At 36.6% G+C, this 22,198-nt stretch overlaps 1 protein-coding gene across 4 annotated transcripts in view; it reads right to left on the bottom strand.

Annotated features, from left to right (window-relative positions):
• LOC131036706 (protein TIC 22, chloroplastic) overlaps window positions 1-22,198 on the bottom strand; it is a 171,856-nt gene that overhangs the window by 51,872 nt on the left and 97,786 nt on the right. For all 4 annotated transcript variants that reach the window (XR_009104132.2, XM_057968666.2, XM_057968667.2 and 1 more), the window contains one exon: window positions 9,251-9,310. Coding sequence is in view for 3 of the 4 variants with exons in the window: in XM_057968666.2 (XP_057824649.2) it covers window positions 9,251-9,310 (60 nt within the window). In the remaining variant the exon portion in view is untranslated. The remainder of the gene's footprint in view (window positions 1-9,250; window positions 9,311-22,198) is intronic.

Here is a 22,198-nt window from a genome sequence, read left to right as displayed (position 1 = left end):
CTAAGGTGGCTTATATCTGGTTTTGATTTAGTAAAGACTTCCTCAGGGGTCTTGTCATCAAGATGAGAGTGAGGACATCTGTTTTGAATATATACAACACTGCTAGTTGCTTCTGCCCAAAGATTGATATTTAGATTCTGATCAAGGATCATAGCTTTGGCAGCTTCAACGATTGTCCTATTTTTCCTTTCTGCTATCCCATTTTGTTGAGGGTTGTTAGGTATTGTTAACTCCCTCTTAATCCCTGAATTTTTACAAAACTCTTTAAATAATTCTGATGTGTATTCCCCCCCATTATCAGTTCTTAAGGTTTTAATTTTGTTTCCTGAGTAGTTCTCTGTTAGTGATTTGAATTCTTTAAACCTAATAAGGATTTCTTCTGATTCTTTAAATTTCAGAAAGTAGATCCAGGTTTTCCTAGAGTAGTCATCAACAAATATTACATAATACAGAAATCCCCCCAATGAATTTACAAACATAGGTCCACATACATTAGAATGAACTAACTCTAAAATTTTACTTGTTTTCCTAGTACTACTCTGAAAAGCACCCTTAGTATTTTTACCTAAGGCACATCCTGTGCATGCCCCTGAATGATATTGCTTTAGCTTAAGTAGAGCTGTGACAAGGTCTCCCATTGATGATAAAGCTCTAAAATTTAGGTGGCCTAGTCTTCTATGCCAGATTTCATTGGCATCTGTAATTTCATGAATTAGGGCTAAGTTGGGCTCTGTGCATAACTCATATAAGTAGCCTTGTCTTTGACCAATTGTTTTAGCTTTCTTGATGGATGAGTTCTTTGGCTAAGCCAACACTTTGTTGTCCATGAAGGTCACTCTGTATCCATTGTCCTCCAGTGCTGATATTGAGACAAGATTCCTCTTAATGCCTGGAACATATAGCACTCCTCTAAGTTGTAATGATACACCTGACTTTAGTTTGATGGTGCAGTTTCCAACTCCTTTGACAGGGTGTGTAGAGTCATCTCCGATGGTTACCTCTTCATCATTCTCCTCTTTCATGGAATCTAGTACTTCTCTGAATCCTGTGATGTGTTTGGATGAGCCACTGTCAATCACCCAGGAGTTCACTTTGTTTGATGCTTGATTTGTGAGTGCTAAATAGAGTACATACTTCTTGGAGTCCTCTTCCCTTTTCGATTTTCCTGTTTTGGCAAATGTGGCTTGTTTAGCTCTTTCTGGACATTTGGAAACATAGTGCCCAAATTTGTCACATCTGTAACACTGAATTTGAGAGAGGTCCTTCTTGAAGGAGTTCTTGCTGTGACGACCTTTTCTCTTCCTGACTTGTTTCTTCTTGCCCTTTCTGTCTGAGTTCGTATTTAGAACTTGAAGATCTTCATCTATATTCTTTTGTTTGATCCCTTTCTTATTTTGCCTTGATTCCTCTTGGAGACAGTCAGCCTTTAACTTATCGAATTTTGGAAAGTTATCCCTTGCACTGATGCCTTGGACAAACGTTTCCCAAATACTAGGCAACCCATCTGAAGCAATGAGGGTTAATTATTTGCTTTGGATCTCATATCCAAGGGTTGCTAGTTCATCCCTTAAGGTAGATATCTGCATGAAGTAGCCATTGACTGATTCTCCTTTTATCATGGTTATATGATTTATCTCTCTTTTTAGAGCGAAGGTTCTACTGGCATTGGATATCTCAAAAGCGTCTTCAAGTGCTTTGAACATGTTGAAGGCTGTTTCGTGTTTCTTTATAATGGGCATAATATTGTTCCTTACCCCATCAACTATTATTTTGATAGCCTTATCATTTCCTTCTCTCCAAATTGCTTGGTCAGGTTTAGTCTCAGGTTCTTTAGTTTCAGTCTTTACAAATGATTCAACTTTGTTATCTTTTAGAATCATTTGAATTCTGAATTTCCATGCAGAAAAGTCGTCACCCCCTGCGAGCCTGTCTTCAAATCTAATAGCGCCAGCCATTGATAGGATTGTGATGTTGAATATATACTTGATTTGAATTTTACGTAAAATTCAACAGCCTCAGGTTCGATTTAACTATAGCTCTGATACCATGTAAATGATGTTCAATTTACATTCAATATGCAAGTTTATATTCTACTTTAATATTTATTTTATCTATCACTGAATTATTATATAAATCTGATTGTCTTCTTTTATGTGGAAAGAGAGGAGGAGCATTTATAAATTTCAATGTCCATTCTCACATATTTCATTTGACATATATAGTGGGCTGGGTACGGTCAAGCGATGCCTTGACCGACCATGTCTTTTGGACATGGCCGATCAAGACATCACTTGATCGTGCCCCCTCACTATAATGGCGTTTTACTTTACCAACCGGTGCATATTCAAACACCCGATAATTATCGGTGTATACCAAACGGTACAAAGTTATATTAGCACTATCTTAACATCCGATATAATCGGTGTATGTCAAACGATGCATGGTTATATTATCGCTATCCTTAACACCCGATATAATCGGTGTGAGTTTAATATGTCACCCGATATTTAATCGGTGCAAACATAGGCTAATATCGATACCAATCGATAGTTTAACCGATAATCATTAAGTCGAATTTAGCAAAGGTTAATTCGACTTGTCAATCGGTGAATGTGAATAGATTATCAATTTTGGAATCTATGATAATGAACAGTTAATATAAAAGGAATGTTTATCAATTGAATGCTTGAGTTGATTCATTTTAATAATCGATATGATAAATGATTGAATGAGAGACTTCATTTATCTCTCATTCAATCATTTATCTTACCGAAGCTATCTATACATTAACAACATTTACAATGATCAAAATATATTGTCAAAGTGTAAATTATATTTGTTTAAAAGCCCTTAGAAAGCTTAAGGGTACAAGGGATGATAAATATTGATGAGCACATAGTTATACTGAGAGCGGGAGGTGGGTGGCGAGGAGGTGGGTGGTAGGGGGTGAATTAGTATAACAACAAATTTTACCAATTAAACTTTTTCAACTTCAATCACAAGTATATAACTTATCTCATTAACATATTCATTGCATACCAACATTCATATGTGATCTAACTAATATGAACACAAGTAGAACACAAGATATATACGTGGAAACCGTTACAGAAGAAAACCACGGCAAATCAATGCTTTTATACTAGGTTACCGGGTTCGCCCCTGGGACGCCCTAGTACGGGTCCGGGTTCGACTGGGTCTATGGTACGGGTCCGGTTCGACCTGGGTTCGACCTGGGTTCGACCAGGGTTCGAAAAACCCAGAGTGGGTTCGACCCTGGTCGAACCCGGGCAGACCCAGTCGAACCCGGGCGGCTGGGCGGCCCATAAAGTCAAAAAACAAAGCAAATTTTTTTTTTTTTCAATTCTGCCTTGTAAAAAGTGAAAGTTATAACCTAAAAACCACTTCTAAAACATTTTATTGACTCATTTCACCTCATTTGTGTTGCAAACAAAATTTTTATGAGAGCAGGTTGAAGAAAGGGTAAACAAAATTTGGCTTCCAAGATCAAAGAGGAGGAGTTGAAGACTGATTTTAGAAGCTTCAACAAGTGTTGCAGCATCATTTCCATACATTTTCAAGCTTCCATTGGATACAAGAGGTAGGTTTTTAAACATTTTTTTCCAACTATTTTTGTTTCACAAATTGTCAAACATGAAACTTGAAATTTTTTTCATTATTTAGTTTTTGTTTTTGAATATGTTTATTTTATTTCTTGCCATAGGAACTAGAATGGCATCTACATCTTCCTCCATTGGCAATGAACAAATAATTGCAAAACAAAGAAATGATCCAAATTCTCCCTTATGGAAATATGTGGACATTATAAAACAACTTCCGGGAGGTGGGGGATTCCGTTGGAAATGCCATGGATGCGATATTGAACATAATAGTTCATATTATCGAGTGGTAGGCCATTTGTGTGGAATAAAAGGAAGAGGCATCAAAAAATGCCCTGGAAAAAATGGTAAACCTATACCAGATGAGACAGTGATGAAATATACTAGGGAGCATGAGGCGGCAGAAGAGAGGGAAGCCCGTAGATTGAACTAAACCGCATCAAAGAAAACAAAGGGAATGCAAGGCCCTTCTAATCCCAGTATTGTAGTAGAAGACCACCCCTTCTTTGCCACAAATGAACCTCAAAGTGAACCACCCTTGACACGTAAAAGAACAAAGGAGCCTTTAGAAACTGCATTCCAAAATGAGAGTAGAGACAATGCTGATCAAGATATAGTAAGGTGCATTTATGCAAATGGGTTGTCATTCAATGTTGTTCGCTCCCCATATTGGAAGCAAATGATAAAAAGTGTTAATGAGGCACCAAGAGGGTATAAGGGCCCCGGTTATGAAAAGGTACGTGGAACATTATTGGAGAAAGAGGTGAAGAGGCTTGAAGATGCATTGAAACCCATAAGGGATTCATGGGTTGAGACAGGTGTAACAATTGTTTCAGATGGGTGGAAAGATGCTAAAAACCGTCCCTTGATCAATGTCATAGCGGTGTCCCTTAAAGGGGCAATGTTTTTGAGAGCTGTGGATTGTGAGGGCCAAATAAAAGATGGCCAATTTATTGCAGAAATTCTCATATCTGCCATTGAGTCTGTGGGACCCCGCAATGTTGTCCAAGTCATAACGGACAATGCAAAAAATTGTAGAGCTGCTGGTTTGTTGGTTGAGCAACGCTATGATCACATCTTTTGGACACTTTGTGCGGTACATTCACTCAATCTTATGCTACAAAGGATTGGGCAAAAAATAAAATGGATCAGAGATGTGTATGCAGAGGCTGAGGACATCCAGATGTTCATCACAAACCACCACATGTCTCAAGGGATTTTTAGAACCTATTCGAATTTGGAGCTATTGAATAAGTGAAATAGTAATTTAATTTTACATTTTCTGATTTTTTTGAATTTTCAATGTTAATAATATCATTGTGTAAGCTATATTGTGTATTCTTCTTTAAAGTTTGGCTTTATTTTTTAATCATTTGGCATTAATTTGTGTTATAGGTTGCTGAGACCCGTTTTGCATCAAACACAATCATCTTAAGACGACTTGTGAAAGTTAGAGTGGCACTATGCAATATGGTGATCAGCACCAATTGGACTGTATGGAAGCAAAGTAGCACTGAGAGGGCAGAAAAAATTAGGGATAGAATATTGAATGAGAAATGGTGGGATCTTGTTACATATCTCCTAAGTATCACTGAGCCCATCATGAGCATGATTCGCTATACAGACATGGATAGGCCTTGCATAGGTGAGATTTATGATGGCATTGAATCAATGCTTGAAAAAATAAAGGTCACTATAAATGAAAAAGAGAATGATCCTTAGGAGAAATTCTTCAAAGAACTGGAAGTAATTATTGTAGAGAGGTGGAATAAGATGACCACTCCTTTGCACCTTCTTGCCTATGCCTTGACACCTAAGTACTATAGCAATCAGTTTCTTGATAAACCAAGAAGGATTCCACCATGAAGAGATCTAGAAGTATCTGATGGGTACAAGGCAGCATTTCTTAGACTATATCCCAATGATGATTTGTGAGATGTTGTTACAAATGAGTTCATAGAATTCGCAAATGGGAATGGTCTAAGTGTTGATGCACTTCATCATAGATCCAAGAAAGATGCTCATAGCTAGTGGTACTTCCATGGCACATGCTTCCAACACCTACAACCCCTCGCTATAAAAGTTTTATCACAAGTAAGTTTAATTAATTAAAATTTTAAATTTACAAGTTTTAGTTTATTTATAGTTTACTTTATCTTCATAGGTTGCTAGTAATTTTATTTTTATTAATGTATAACTTTAATTGTTTACTTTGTCTTCATAGGTTGCTAGTTCAGCTGCTTCAGAAAGAAATTGGAGCACATACTCTTTCATCCACTCAGTAAAGCATAATAGGTTTCTATCAAAAAGAGCGGAGAATTTAGTATATGTGCATTCTAACCTACGTCTTCTTTCACACAAACAACATGACTACACACAAGGGGAAACAAAGATGTGGGATATAGAGCCAGAGCATACTGATTTGGATGCTCCTGCTTCTCAGCTTCTTGCATTGACACTTGATGACTCAGAAATTGAGCCAACTTATAGTGCAAGTGCAAGTGGCATTGGCTCATCTAATGTCAATGTCAATGAGGAGGAGGAGGAGGAGGAGGAGGAGGATGAATTAGATGATCCATTTGATGATTAAACTTTAAGTTTATATTTTTGAAAGTTGAAACAATGATACTTGAATATTTTGTCATTTTGATATTAAACTTGATTTATATGATGCTATTATCAATTATGGTATGATCATGATGCTATGATTACAAGTTTATGTTTGTTTTGTTGTTTATATGATGCTATGTGACATGCATATTTTAATTCATGCTTATAGGCTTCACAAATATCAAAATATATATATATATATAAAAAAATTACATGTTTTTGTATTAACGAACCCAAACGAACCCAAAACCCTTTTCAAAATTTTGCCGTACCGGCGTACTGGGTTCTTCGAACCCGAACCCGAACCTGAACCGGCAACCTAACTTTTATATGAATATCTTCTTTTACAATATTCGTAGGCACCAACCCCTATGTTTGTTTGTGAGCACCAACTCCCAAAACTGCTTTTGTGAGCACCAATCCCACTAGAAGCACCAACTCCCACTTCAGAATTTGTGAGCACCAACCTACTTCACTTAAATCTGAAATTCCACCTTTACAATGTAGCTATAACAATGGATGATGGACAACTTTTTCTTCCACAAACTTTCTTCTTCAATATGTTAGAATCTTCCTCTCAAATCCTCTATAACATGATCATAAATCTGCATATACATCTCCATTTAAATCTGTCTTGGATGCACTTATTCTTTTCTATAATTCTGCCATAAAACTATCATAATTCTGCTAAACTTTGCCTCTTAGTCTTCACAAATATGCTCATAGAATCTTCACAAATCTGTTCATAAAGTCTTCATAGATTTGTCAAATAAATTTGTTTAAAAAATCTGCTCATATGTCTGAGACTAGTCTTGATACAGTCTTCTTACAAATCTGACTTGATCCTCTTTAATACTCTCTTTGTGCCTACAGCACTATGCATTTCTCACCTACAGGTGTATATACTTATTATGCCTACAGCACTATGCACTTCTCACCTACAGGTGTATATACTTATTATCTTCTCAGCACACGTACACCCACAAATTTCTTTTTATTTATAATATTCGCATTCTCTACACTCATCACCTAAGTCTAATTTCTGATTTCTACTTATATATCTTTCCATCAAGAGCTCGTGCCTTTTCCAAGAGATGTTTCAAGGAATCGTATCCCTTTTAATATTAAATTACATCTTAGTATTAATTTCCATCAACCGCAATCTTTCATAATGCTTCCTAATCAAAGCTTTTTTTTAATCGGACTTCTTGACTAATTCTTTTCTAACGCACCACTTTTGTCTTTCACAATTTGACTTTTCCAAATCATAGACATATCTTTTTTGTTTGCTAATTGATCTTCTTTTATCGGGGGCTTGCTCCTCTAACCGTTGCCTTTCTTCAAAACAAATTAATTCTTTCTAGCATTCGCACCTCTTTTCTTTTGGTTTATTCTCTGCCTTTTGTCATTGAATAAGACAAAGAACTTTACCTTTTTAAATAAGACAAAAGAATTTGTCATTTAGTGAAACAATTTATTTTCTTAAATAAATCGCACCATTTTGGAATTATTAAGAAGACCGCACATTTTCATAACATTTGTCCCATAGGCTTTTGTTAGTCTCGTGGACGCCAAAATTTATTCTTCTTCTTCTTTTAAGTTTTGTCTTATTCTATTTGTCTTTTTGTGTTTGTCTTATATGCTTGACTTAAATTAGAATGATCTTAATCGCTACTTTTTAAATAAGACAAATTGAAGTTTGTCTTTTCTTAAGGTCTGACTAATTACTGCTGTACTTATCCCAGCCACTCCATATTAAATATCTTCTTACGTATCTTTCCAGTTTTAGTATAATATGTAGCTGTTGCTTTTGACTTAGATTTAGAAGTCAACCTTTTACTGAGCATATTCGCACGGGATCATCTTTCATTCGAACTAGAACAAGAATATATATATATATATATATATATGATCAGACTGTAATATATATATGGCCAGATTTATATTATCAGACTGTAAGATCTATATCTCCAACTTCTGGACTGGCTCTCTCACCCAAACTGGGACAGAAATACATATATATGTTCAGACTGTAAAATATATATGATCAGACTGTAAAATATGAACCAAGATGTAAAGCCTAGTGTAAACCAAACTTCTGTACAATCAACAATGTGCAAGCATTCATTAAACTCCATGATCTTTTGTCATCAATGATAACTTTGAAAGGTCCACGTATACCCTTGACATCAATGACAACATTTCCAACAAATATTTGTTCACCTGCAATGCCTTTACTCATTTTAGGTATGGGTCTTGTTTATTTTCTGTCAATTCAAGATTTCTAGTTGCAATTTAGTATGATACCAGTATAGTGTAGATTAATCACAAACAATTGGGTCTAAGACTGCCATTGAATTTAGTTTCTTTTTCAGTATACAGCAGATTATTCACATACAATTGGATCTAAGATTGTGCTATTGGATTTAGTTTCATTTTTGCAACAAGTCTTCATTAAGCTTTGAGTCATTTGTTGATAGGCATTGTCAAGTTCGAAGTCTAGAGGAGTTGAATCCACTCCTATCAATTGGACTCTTGGTCAACATTTTAACCTATGAAACTTGCTAAGTTCCCACATTTGACTCTGCACCCTGGAAGCATGGAAATTCTTCAATGAGCTTCATAGAAATGCTGAGTACTTGGCAGATCACCAACACAAAAGTTGTTTCGTTTAACTCGTAAAGGAAATATATAATTTAAAAAACATTCCTGCATTTACCTACAGTCTTCATTCACTCAACAATATCCATCAGAATCTAGTCATTTATAAAGCATTTTTTAATCCGGTTTCCATTCAAAGTGGTATCTTGAGTATTTTATTTAAAAGAATGATGGCCAGTTTTGGAAACTTCTTGCTTCCTTCAGAGTATTGACCTAATTTTACTATTAAATTCTGTAGCCAGATATTATATTAGACAGGCATGCAAATTAATCAAAAAAAATCTTGGCTTCACTCACTGAAATAATAAATGTCAAAATAGTTAAGAAAAAAAATGAGAATAAGGTAGAGCTATACAAACCTTACTAAAAAAAAGTGGCCGAAACCGCTTATCTTTGCTCCTTATTATTAGATGGTCCGACTGCAAACCGATTCATGTCAAAGCAAAGAAAAGTCATTAAAGAAATTTTAACATTATCCAAGAACATTGATACAAAAGATACAAATTAAATTTTGCATGTCAAGTATAGATGTGATATAATATACTAAATATCCAATCATACAACTCACAAAATAATTCTAGCAAAGTTGAGGTCATACAAATTTAACAACACATGGCTACATTATAATATACTCTTTGATTTATGTGTTGACAACAAAATGACAATGAAACCTGTTGTTTATAACTAGGGAAAATGGGTTCGGATTGCCTTAAGGCAACATCCGAACCCATTTAGGACTGGGTCCTATCTTAAAGGGGTAGCGTGCCCCCAAGACAAGTCTGGCCCCATCCTCCACGCCTCACTAAAAGCAACATGCCACAAATTGGCACCAAAAGGGACTAAAGCCGACCTAGGATATATGGGTTAAAGACCCATATAAATAAAGGTTAAATTGCAAATACAAAGACAATTCAGTTATCCATGAAATCAGCGAATTAGCTCTGCAAACAAGAGGTGCGAAATCACTAAAGAAGGTTGTGCGAATTTATCCAAGGATTGGGCGAACTTATTCAAGAGGATATAGGGTATTTTGGTGCAGTCTTGAAGCATGCAAAAAGGGCAGATCTGATATATAAAGATCAGATTCAGAAAAGCAAGCTAAGTATTGTATTTGTGCAATAAGAGTGAATACATAATCTGACCTGTGGGTCTTTAATGCTGGGTTTTTCCTCCTTGGATCCTTGGAGGTTTTCCTAGGGTATTTGTGTTTGTCTCTTGGTTCCTTGTTTCATTATTGAATTTACTTGATTATAGTTTACTAAATTACAAATCTGATTAATAAACTAGGGCATAATCAAATGTTACAAATCTGATAAATAAACTAGGGCATGATTAAATGTTACAAATCTGATTACTGATCTAGGGCACGAATTCAACAAAACCAAGCTATCAAAGACTGAAAAGATAGATCTACAGTGACCAAAGAAATGGTTACATATATAATCAAACTTGTGGAAGAAAGCTTAAAGTCATCAGTGAGAAAGAATACTAAATTAAACAAGAAAGATAAGAAGAATGCCACCTTGGCCTCAAGACATCATGTGATGTTCCCATCTAAACAATTAAAATATGTTAATGCCACTCTAAAATAGAATTTAATAATAAATAATAATACAATTAAAAATATAAAAAATATATGTATAACACACCAAATAAATGAATAGAAAGAACTAAATAAAACCTTAATAATAATAATAAACTACGTTTAATATATAATTTATATTTATCAAATTTTAATATTTATATTTATCAAATGATAATAATATAAGTAATGTCAATAAATAATTAATAATAAATATAATTTCTGAGACAACTAAAATTCCTAAAATAATAGACAACGATGCATAAAGAAGTGTCTTAAAAGAAAGCGATTATATAAGGCCAAACACATGTGAAACAGAAATGAAGACATAGGGCCAGCCACGTAAGCAATGACTTGGCAGAATCCCAAAGTAAATAAGGCCACATGTAGAATGAAACGAATAGGGACCGGGAAATAATATTTAAGAGGCAAATGACACAAAGCTACTATATGGTTATCTCGACCTACAACATGCCGCAAGTATGGAGCATTGGACGCCAAGGAGCTATAGTGGGAAGAATAAGGGTTCTACAGCAGCAGCCCCATCTTAGCAGAGAATCTGTTTGGACTTCCACCATTGCACAATGGGAGAATCAGCGATTTGTACTAAAGAGTTGATAATCGGGTGGGGAGAGTCGATAGAAAGCAAAAAACAAGGGTCCAACTTCCTCAGAGTTATCGCTCAAGATATCCAGCATGGATAGACATATTTATGCTACAAAGTGGTTACAGAGAATGACTAACCAGATTGACATCGATATTGCCCAGTAATCAACTATCTATGTCGATGATAATATGACATAGGGGGCATTACTAATATCAATTAAAGGAAACAATTTAGTAAAGAAGACTAAGCGATTTGCATACTAATGAAAGGGTGTGATTAGTATGCAACGGTTAGGAAATTGTTATAAATATAATTAGTAATCACCTTGAATAAGCACAAGAGTGAAGGGATGTATCTCGTCAATACCAAAGGGTACGATTCTTTTAGTTTGGAGCTATATAAAGATATTTCCCATTGTATTGGGGGGGATTATCATATGTTACCTATGTCGGAGGTTTCTGAGTTTTCGTGCCATATCTTGTAATGTCCCCTTCTCAGTGATGTTCATTCAGTGGTGCATTGGCCTATTCCGGAGACCCGTAGGCTATTTGGAAAGAAGAATTAGGGTTTCCAACTTATGTGGAGTTCTGCACGATCTTTTTAGGCTTTGTCAAGAGAGAATTCTTTAGTTCTGCTTATGGTTTCCTTTTGGGTTTTCCATGTACTCCAAAGTGGTATAACATGCAATTGATTTTACGATGAAGTGTGAACTTACTATTTTTAGTAAGTTAGGGTTCAGCTGTCTGGATGGCGCAGTTTTACTGAGATTTCCAATCTCTTTCTCTGGGTGCGAAGATCATGCTTTTCGGAGCAATATTTCATGACTTACTATTTTTAGTAAGTGACAGTATTGAGCATTTCTATTTTTAGCATTCTTGGACAGGGTCCTGATCCTGCGCAATTCAGTGGTCTTCATTGCTCAGCTTCATCCTGGTTTTGTTGATAATCAGTATTGGAGTTATAAGTTATTTAATTAAATATTATTTCCTTATCCTAAGGTTTAATATTTAATTATTGTATTACTGATTAATGATATTGGGAATTGTGCAAAATATGATTTTTCCTAAGTCTGCTAGGCGAATTATTTGTGTCGTGAAGGGGGACGCCAAAATGAATAAGGAGACTTTATCTTATCTGACAAAGTATATTTTAAGCCAAAAATCGCGATCACCTTAGCTAGGCGTGATTTTGACTTATGGGGGGATGCCATACTTGGGTCCACTGTGGAAATGAAATGCAAATTGGAGAGGTGAATTTGGAGGCAATTGAATTTGAATTCCAGACTTGGAAATCTATATATACGGCTGCTTGGCTCCTCATTTGATCATCCAAAGAAATTATAATGTTATGCTGTCGGAGTGATTCCGGACTTCTTCGAGGGTGAAAACCTACTAGACTATCCTTTGCAGTTTCGAGTGTGAGACATCACTCCTAGCTATGGTTCGATTGTGTGGATTGCATGGTGTTCTAGTGGATTGCGTGTGCAGATTTGGAGAGTTTGGTTTGCTGCTGTAAATTTTCAGTGTTGTTGGTTCTAGTGTGGCTGAAGCAAAGATTCGATCCTACCTCCATGCCTGTGCGACCTATCATTCTGGGTACTGGCTCGAACTATTTCTATGCTTTGGGCGATATGTTTTGTAAGTTTGTGACCATAATTTGGAGTCTTTGATTTTATAATGCAAATCGTACTTTTCTAGCTTAGGCGTGGATTTTGGGGGTGCATTGGGATGCATGCTAGGTGTTTGGAGGTGTTTAGAAGCTCATTTTCAGTTTGTTCTTAGTTGCTTTGTGCCTAGTATCGGTTTGGGTGAGTTGTGGGTTGTGTTGAGTGACTTTGGAGCGAGTTGGAAGCATTTTAGTGTGATTTTGTGTTGCTGGTTATGCATTTCCAGCCCGCTGTTATCTATATCAGATTTTAGAAAGTTGGTGTTTGAGTTGGTTTGGTGATAGTATCTTCGGTGATTAGCATTAATCTTCTATTCTATCTTTCCTCTCTTCTGTAAGGTTGAATAGTAGTACTATCAACCACTTCTGGATTGTAAGCATACTCGTTGGAAAAGTGGAAGAGGTTGGCTTGCCGCCTATATTTGATATTTGTAACTCAGTCCTCCCGCTACATAACCGGTTGAGTCATACCTGTTTGCAATGGTCCTCTCGCTGCATAAGCGGTTGAGTGATATTTGTTGTAATGATCCTCCCGCTACATAAGCGGTTGAGTTGAGCTTAGTTATGTGTGTTCAGTCCTCCCGCTGAAATATTGCGGTAGAGTGATTCGTTCTTTGGAGTGTTTGTTCTCTTGGCTGGTTTACCGCCAAGTTTCTTTGTTTACCCCCTGGATAAGCAGAAGGGGCTGGCTTGCTGCCCATTATTGTATTTAGCACTTCAGCAGTTTACTACTAACAATCCCCTACTACCATATCAAAAGGTGTAGGGTTCTATTGTGACCTTTTTTCACACATCGCCCCATTGCAAATGAGGACCCTCCCTTTTTCCTGCTTTCCAGGGTTTTTTTAGTGTCTCGTGGCCTTCCGCTTCAATTTTGCTCAGTTTTGTCAAATTTTGAACGGTTTGAGTCTTGAGGATTGAAAGTCAGTTTTTGCAAACCAAGTGATAACAGAGTCTAGACACCGTCGAAGTGCCCAGAAACGCCAAAGGACGAAGAACGCAATTGATTTGAACGAATTCGGACAACTTTCTATTTTTTTAAAGTTTGCTTTTTTGCTTTTTCCTATTTTTTAGGAAGTTTCGTTTTTGGCATTTTTAGCTCGATCCCCGAGACGACTATTTTTAGAAAGTTTTCCCTATTTATTAGGGATGTCTGCTTTTTGCTTTTTCGGAGTGGGGACCTAGGGTTTGCACTGGTACCACTGGCCTGCATCGATCGCGATCCAAAATTTTCAAGTTTTGACCCAAAAAGCTAAGTTCCTACATTTTAGGGGTCATGGTGCTTTAGATGGGTTACCTGAGTATGGATTTCAAATATCATGTTTAATCTGGCTAAAATTGAAGAAGTTATAAAATTTTGAAGTTTTCCAAGTATTTCTCTAAGTCTGGCTAATCATGTTTGGTGGTGAATGTTATGTCAGGAGCTTCATAAAGTCCGCCCTGCTGCAAATGAAAGGTTCTCAAACATCACAAAGTCCACCATGGAGGAGAGATGGAAAAAGTCCGCCCAAGGTGCAAGTGCAATGGTACAACAAGTCTCACAAAGTCCACCCTATGGAGATCGTGACTCACAAAGTCCGCCCTATGGATGATGGAGATGGTGCAAGGAAGTCAACAAAGCCCCCCCTCCATGGTTCCTAAGTTTGATAAAGTTCGCCCCATGATGGAGACTCGCAAAGTCCGCCCTCCTAAGATCATGGATCAAATAAGGTCCGCCTTGCAATGAAAGATTAAGGTTTCTCAAGTTTCTCAAAGTCCGTTGTAGGGGTGAGTCCAAAGCAAAAGCATAATCATGTTCCTCTTGAAGTCCGCCTTGAGGCAAAGTGTCATCAATCCCTCAAAAGTCCGCCTTGAGGGAGATTTGGTTAAGTTAAAATGCAAAGTGGACATGTTTGATAAAGTCTGCCTTATGCTACAAGGACAAAGTTCCTAAGCACTGTCAAGTCCGCCCCATGCTGCAGATGAAAGGTTCCTAAGTGTGAAGAAGTCCGCCCAAGCATGTGGATGGTGCTTGATCCCTCCAAAGTCCACCCTATCTCAATTAAAAGTTGAAACAAACTCAAGAAAGTCCGCCTAACCTGCAGGTTTGTGGTTCCTAAGTTAGAGAAAGTCCGCCCTATGGTTGAGGCCTCAAGCATGAGATGGTTCCCAACTCTCAAAAAGTCCGCCTATCTTTGATGAAGACTGAAATAAGTCAAACAAAGTCCGCCTAAGGAGATGGTGAGTGGTGTATGAAAATGATAAAGTCCGCCCTTGGAGAATGTAGTGTGTATAAGGAAGGGTGCACTAGTTCAATGAACTCCACCCTCTGTGGTGCCACAAACTCTCTAAACTCTGCCCTAAAAGATGAACAAGTGTGGTGTCATGAGTTGGTTGAAGTCTGCCCCACTGCTGAAAGATCAAACAAACTCCAAAGTATGCCTTGAAAATGATCAGATCACGGTAAGATCAGGTTTGAAGATTAGGAGTTAAGCTGAAGAGGAGTTCAAGTTCAAGATGAAATGATCAGATTTTGGTTATGAATGAATATGAAGTATGGTACATTGTCTTGTTCCACCAATCTTCCAAAGTCCGCCCTATGCTGGAGTGTGGTGCCTTGTTTAGTTCCCCAACTTAAAATAAGTCCGCCCAAGTAAGCTACTTGCTAAAATGGAAGACAAGAAGATGATGACAGCAGAATCTATCATCCAAGTTTGAACTGAGTGCAGATTTGGAAAATTTTGAAAGAAGAATATAGAAGATTGAGTTCGATTTGCAAACTAAAGACCAAATTAGAAACATTCTCTGCAGATTCAAAAGACTAGGGAAGGATTAAAAACGAGTTTTGAAGAGATTTTATGAGTTTCTAATTATAAAATCGAACCCTCATACAAGTATTTCATTCACTCTCTCATTTTTACACATGAGGTTCGAATTTCTTGAGCAAGTTCAGAGCAATTAAGAGATTTTTTTGCAGGTAAAGAACATTTTGAGAGACATTTTAAGAGTTTTGCAGATTGAAAGAAGATTTTAAGGGTGATTCCAAGTATAAGTTTGAGATTTTCAACCATTTACCACAAGTTTACAAGTAGATTGAAGGAGATTCTTGACTGTTTTGAAGAGCAAATTCACATATTTTTGAGATTTTGAAGGTGACAGGGGTATTCAAGGAAGATTTATTGAGTTTTCAACCTGGTTTTCAAATTTTGGATAGAGTTCCCAGGGACTTAGTTTGATTTCCATATTTATTCGTTTTCAGATTAATCAGACCTTCAAATCAGAATGAGTTTTCAAGGGTTTCTAAAATTCCTAAGTTTTTGCAGCTTGTTGAAAGCTAAGAGTGTTGAGGAAGTGGAGACTCAGAGCACACTTTGCCATCAAACCTTCAAAGTTTACGCTCAAAATGAGGATTCTAATTTATTTTCTTTTGGTTTTGCAGGTTTTGGATGATGGCTGAACGCGATCACATCAATTCATATTTTTGAGGAGTTATCCAAAGCTTTTCACCCTCCTCCCGCGCAACATAAATTGGCAGCTAAAGGCGGGATCATCACAGAAAACACAAATGTAGTTTTGAGCCAAATTCAGAGTTGAAGACAGGTCCACAAGCGAGGTTCGTCCGAGCATAGAGATGGCCAAAATTTGGCTAAGTATGAGAAATACTTCACAGAGGAATTCTTCTCCAGATTCAAGGCACTTGAAAGAATCTCAAGGCATCAAGAAAGAAAAGTCCTCAGACTTGATGAAAAGAATGTCAGACTTGTTGAGGAATTTCATCCATACAACTTCTTGAAGGATTTCATCTCTTGAAAAAAAGATTAAAGAGAAGCTCCCAATCAAGATTAGATGGTGAAAAGAAGAAATCAAACTTCCATACTTAGACAATTTCTTCACACAAATTGGAGAATTCAGAAAAGATATCCAACACGCTGAGGTGGCGCCTTGTCATCTTCCAACCAATCAGATTGTTCCAAGTCAGCATGTCCAGGTTAAATGAACCTGACTTATCCAAAAGCTTCTAGAAGGGCACACTTCATAATGCAACAACCTTCTATTTTCATTGTTGGTTCATATTTAGCAAGAAGGACAAGTGTCCCTGAATGTAATTCTCTTATTGGTCGAGGGGTAGTTAGTTTTGGGAAACCCTAATTAGGGTTTGTAACTTTCAATCTGGGCCCTTGATCATTGTTTGATCTCGGTAGTTCATTGTTTTCTAGAAAACTATATAAGGCTACCTCCTCTCATTTGGAGAGTGTGAGGTTTTTGATATATTGTTGCGTGAAGGTCATTTTTCAAATAATACATTGCATGTGCGCTTTCTCTTAAGGCTTTGTAATCTTTGTTATTTGAGTGATTAGCATGGTTTCAATTTCCTCAACACATTAGTTAGAAGTTAATTTAGATTTGCTTTCAAGTTGTTAAAATTGAATGAAGGATTTGATAAGTATTAATTAACGGTATATCTCCGCTAATACTTTTGGTGAGTGGATGATTTCCATTTCACTGTGCAAAGTTAGTCTGAGCCTATCCCCTGTGTATGCCAAAACTTCAATCATAAGCACAACCCATTGAAGATTGCACCCACTTTATGTAGCTGTCTTTAGTGTGGCAAAGCAAAGTGTGGTTTCCCGAGAACACCCAGTTAATACCATCTCCAGAATTCGTAGGTTTAGATCAGCTTTCTTAACCCTATCCCCTTTTCCCTTTTTTGAAAGTCCAAATCCCGAAAAAAAAAAAAAAGAGCCTGAAGTTGACAAATTTATCTAAGTCCAAAAGCTTGAAAGACATTTGTAAACATAAGTCCCCCTTGAGATTTTCAGTATACACTACCCAAGTAGCTATCCCACTAAAGTCGCTTGTTCGCACATATAGACCTTGGAATCGCCAACGGTGATTTTTCTGGAGAGGATAGAATACCTTTGGGTTTCTTATTCTAATGTTCGGTATATGATAAAATGTACACCAATAGGTTCCTTCTTGTTGGTTTTGGATTTCTTATTCTGACCCGAACGGGTGTGGTTGTTTGCGTAATCTTGCTAAAAAATCAAAAAAAAATTAAGGGGGTTTATTACATACACCAAACTACAATTTCATCAATATTATTTTATGAGTTATATTTATCAAAATGGCAATTTATGGTGAATGTGAGTTGGGCGAACTTGTGTAAAGGAAATAAAATGAAATGCAACACCCAATGAAGGTGAAATATAATGGCATTTGATTTGGGCGTATTTGGTGTGCATTTGCATTTGAATTTGGCTGGGCAAAAGTTATAAATAAGAACCTTGGGCTCTCATTTTGGTATCCATGAAGAAAATATAACGAAGTGCTGCCAAATTTTACATTGAAGCTTCGGGGAAAGCATACCTCCTAGCATTTGCTGGATTTCTTGCTTGAAAGATAGCAACTAATCAAGCTTGAGACCTCTCTTCATTCAAGAGAGTGGATTGAAGGACAAAGATGCAGATTTGTGTTTCATTTTCAGAAGTGTGGAGTGTCTTATGAGTTATTTTTATGTTGCTGGTTCGTGTGTGCTGAAGGTGTTTTTTGCTCGTGGCTCCCTGTGTGCTTGACGTGCGGTTCTAGGTATCGGCTACATCTCTTCCTATACCTTGGGCGATAAAGTTCACCATTTTGCGGATCTTGAAAAGCTGATTTGGATTTTATGTAGCAAGTCGAACTTCCCAGCAGGGCCGTCCCCTTTCCTTGGTTGCCTCGGGTTGCATGCAGATTGTTTGTGGCATAGTTCTAGGACTCACCGAGTCCTGGCGAGTCCCGAGCTGACTGACCCAAGCCAAGTCTCAGGGACTCGTGACTCTCCAGGACTCGCTCTAGGCAAAAATCACTAGAAATTGGTTTTTTCGCCGAGTTCTACGGAATTTTTGCCAAGTCTTGTCAATTTTTTGTTGAGTCTCAAGTCGGGTCATCCTTGCCAAGTCCGCGCCGAGTCCGAGTCTCATTTCTATGGACTTTGTGGTGTTCGCGGTGTAGGTTTGAGGTTCTATTTGTGTTGTCAATGCTATATCTCTCATTTGCTTATGTTTTGTGCGATTTGGAGTTGATTTGGAGAAGTTATGAGCATTTTGGGGTGTCCATAGTTTGCTAGTTTGCGTGTTTCTTTGCGTGTTATTGATTTTCATGATTTCATAGTTGTGTTAGAAGAGCTTTTTGGTGTGAGTAGTCTAAGTTGGTTGGGGAGTGAATATCTATTATTGTTGAAGTTGTTGGACTTGTTATCAACACTTAATTCTTCATTCTATATGATTTGTAATGTTGGTTAGTAGTACTAACAACAAAGTTTTGTTATTTCTTAGTCCCACTGCATAAGTGGAAGAGGCTGGCTATGCCGCCTATCTTTGGGATAGTGATATTTCATGTATTGATAATCCATAATGTGCATTGTAAAGCTAGTTAGTAGTACTAACAGCTATCTTTTGGATTATTGCTTGTAGTCCCACTGCATAAGTGGAAGAGGCTGGCTTAGCTGCCTATTTTGAATATTGTAATACTGTCCTCCCGCTGCATAAGCGGTTGAGTTGATTGTAATGTTGTCCTCCCACTGAATAAGCGGTGGAGTTGATAGTAAATTTTATTTCTAGTCCTCTCGCTGCAGAAGCGGTAGAGTGATTGTTCTTCAGTTTCTTGTATCATCCTTGGCTAGTTTACTGCCAAGTGATCTTCAATATTCTCCATATCCCGCTGGAAAGTGGAAGGGGTTGGCTTGCCGCCTAGATATTGTAAGCAGTTTTCAGTTTGTATCTAATGATCCCCTATGCACTGTGTGCTCTCACCCTCCCAGATTGGGCTCTCGGTGATCAAAAGGCATTAGGGTTACTTTCCGCAAGATTTGAGATTTTAGTTCTAACCCTAACGAGTGTTGTATTGCTTGCAAATCTGAAAAATAATTGAAAAAATTAAGGGGAATATTACATTTTGAGTGGTTAGGAACAAAAATTTACTGATTTCCGAAATTTCAGGTGGTTAAGAACAGAACTCACCTTGATTTGGAATTTTCAAGTGGTATGGAATAGAATTTTCATTAATTTTGGTTCAACATTCTGAGTTGCTTATTTACTTTACACTTAGAATTTCACATCAATGGGCTTTGAATGAACTTTTTTTTTTGGAGTGAAGAACTTTCCAAGAGGAATTTTATGTTGTGAATGAACTCAACACGCAAGCATTCAAGCATTCTTCATCAAAAATTGGTGGTGTGAATGAACTCTACGAGGGAATTTGAACTTGTGAAAGAACTCAAGACTCGAATCCTTGGTGGACAAATGGATTGTGAATGAACTCAGGAACCATTCCCCTTGGAGGAAAATTTGGTTATGAAGGCACAACACACCCATTTCTTGAGTGGAATTCAAGTGTGTGAAAGAACAAAGAACCCAAGTGCTAGGCGGAGGTTTGACTAGTGCATAAGCTTAAGGACCCTATGCAAGAGGAAAATTAGACTGTGAAAGAACTCAGGGACCCAATGTCTAGCGGAATTTTCACTTGTGCAAGAAGTCATGAATAGTTTGTGTAAAGATTTCAATTTGAAATTGATTCATAAGACCCCTTGCCCAACTTGGAACTCCTCACCTTTCCTTGACATTTTCTTACATTTTTCATGATTTTAATCCATACCTCTTGTGAAGAACAAATTTTCTCAATTTTCCTCTCCTTGTCAAGGTCGGATTTTTCTCAATTTTCCTCTCCTTCCGACCTTGACAAGGAATTTTCCTTGCCTTGATTTTGGATTTCCATTATTTTTCCTTCACAACAACTGACAACATTGTGAATTCATTCATGGATTCTGGACTCAAAACTTAAATTTCTAACTCAATCACACCCTTGGTCTAGACGTTGCACTTTAAGACATTTCAAGAGTTGATCAACAAAGTTCCCCTCTAGACTGACAAGACATTACCATCTTCCTAAAGGCTAAGAGATTAAAAACCTAAGTCACGAGGTTCAAATTCAAGTTCGAGTTCAGCAACAATAAAATTCGAATTAAGTTTGGCAAGGGTAAAAAATTCAAAAAAATATTTGACATTAAATTCGCCTTTATACATGTGAATTTAAAAAAATATATAAATCATAAATCCATTAAGTTGTCAAAATAGTTTAACAATGCTAAATAAATTTGAAATTAAATTACATTATAAAATAAAATAGTCAAATGTATTGTTTATTAAAATAAAATAATATTATATAAAATTTAAAATTAATATAAATATTTTACACATGGTAAATTAAAACTATTAAAAATAAAACAATATTATTAAATTTAATACATTATAATAAATTTTAAAATATTGTAATAGATATATAAAATTTAAAATTAATATAAATATTTTACACATGTTAAATTGAAATTATTAAAAATAAAACAATATTATTAAATTATAATACATTATAATAAATCTTAAAATATTGTAATAGATATATTCAAAAAATTTAATTTTAATTTGTCAATATATAAATAATATGTTAAGGTTTATAATAGCGATTGACTATTTTTAGACAGACTTCATTTCCATTGGGGGCAGGGCGCGATGAATATCATTTCCACCTGGACTTCCCTTCTATTGCGCGATCAAATATATTTTAAGGGTGGCTCTCCTAAAAGCGGTTTATGGTGATTGTTTAGGGTAAACTTAAACCGATACCCTTATATTCACTATCACCGTTTCTGGCTCTCGAATGGTCTGGGATACTTCAAATATTTTGTGATTTCTAGAGATGAAATAATGCCTAAAGCTTGTTCCGTACGAATTATATGGCGAATTTGAGCAAATTTTTTAAACTGTATAAGAGTTCGGTGAACTTCAAACTTCACACTCAAAGTTCAGCAAACCCTGTGAATTAATTAAAAACTATTGACACGGAAATAAAAATTAAGCAAAACAACTAACCTAAGAAGCAAAAAAGTGGGGGTCCCCATTTGCAATAGGGTGTGTGTGTTTACAACACAACACAATAAATAGCCATATAAACACTATCACCCTGCATCTTAAGCTAATAGTCTCCCAACATAAAGCTCTCGTCCACTTCTCCAAGTGCATTGATACTAGGACACCCTTTAGGAAGGAAACAACTTTCAAGACCTTTTTCTTATGTGCCTCTATTCTTACTTCACCAATATGTGGAAAGGTTGTCCACAAGCCATTATTGTACTATCCTTGATCAACCACAATTGATTCTACAAAGGAAAACCTTTACTTGAATCAATGTTTACCAATTTATAGATTCTTCTTGAAGAAAGATTCCACCAAGATGCAAATCACCTCCTCTTCTTCCCCTAAGTCTAATAGCATGCTAACAAACATGGATGTGATGTTAGCATTCACCCAATATCTATGACTAGAAACCAAAAACTCGTCTATTACACATTGTATACAGAATGTGTTGGTTCTAACCTTGGCCTTAAGGACCTTCTTCAAGCCATCCTCCATAACTACCCCAAGAAAGACTGTCTAGTGCTTC

This window comes from Cryptomeria japonica, chromosome 10, assembly GCF_030272615.1.
Source record: "Cryptomeria japonica chromosome 10, Sugi_1.0, whole genome shotgun sequence".
In the NCBI taxonomy this organism is placed as follows: Eukaryota; Viridiplantae; Streptophyta; class Pinopsida; order Cupressales; family Cupressaceae; genus Cryptomeria; species Cryptomeria japonica.
The sequence above is the reverse complement of the archived record's forward strand: the minus strand, read 5'-3'. Positions and strand labels throughout refer to the sequence as shown.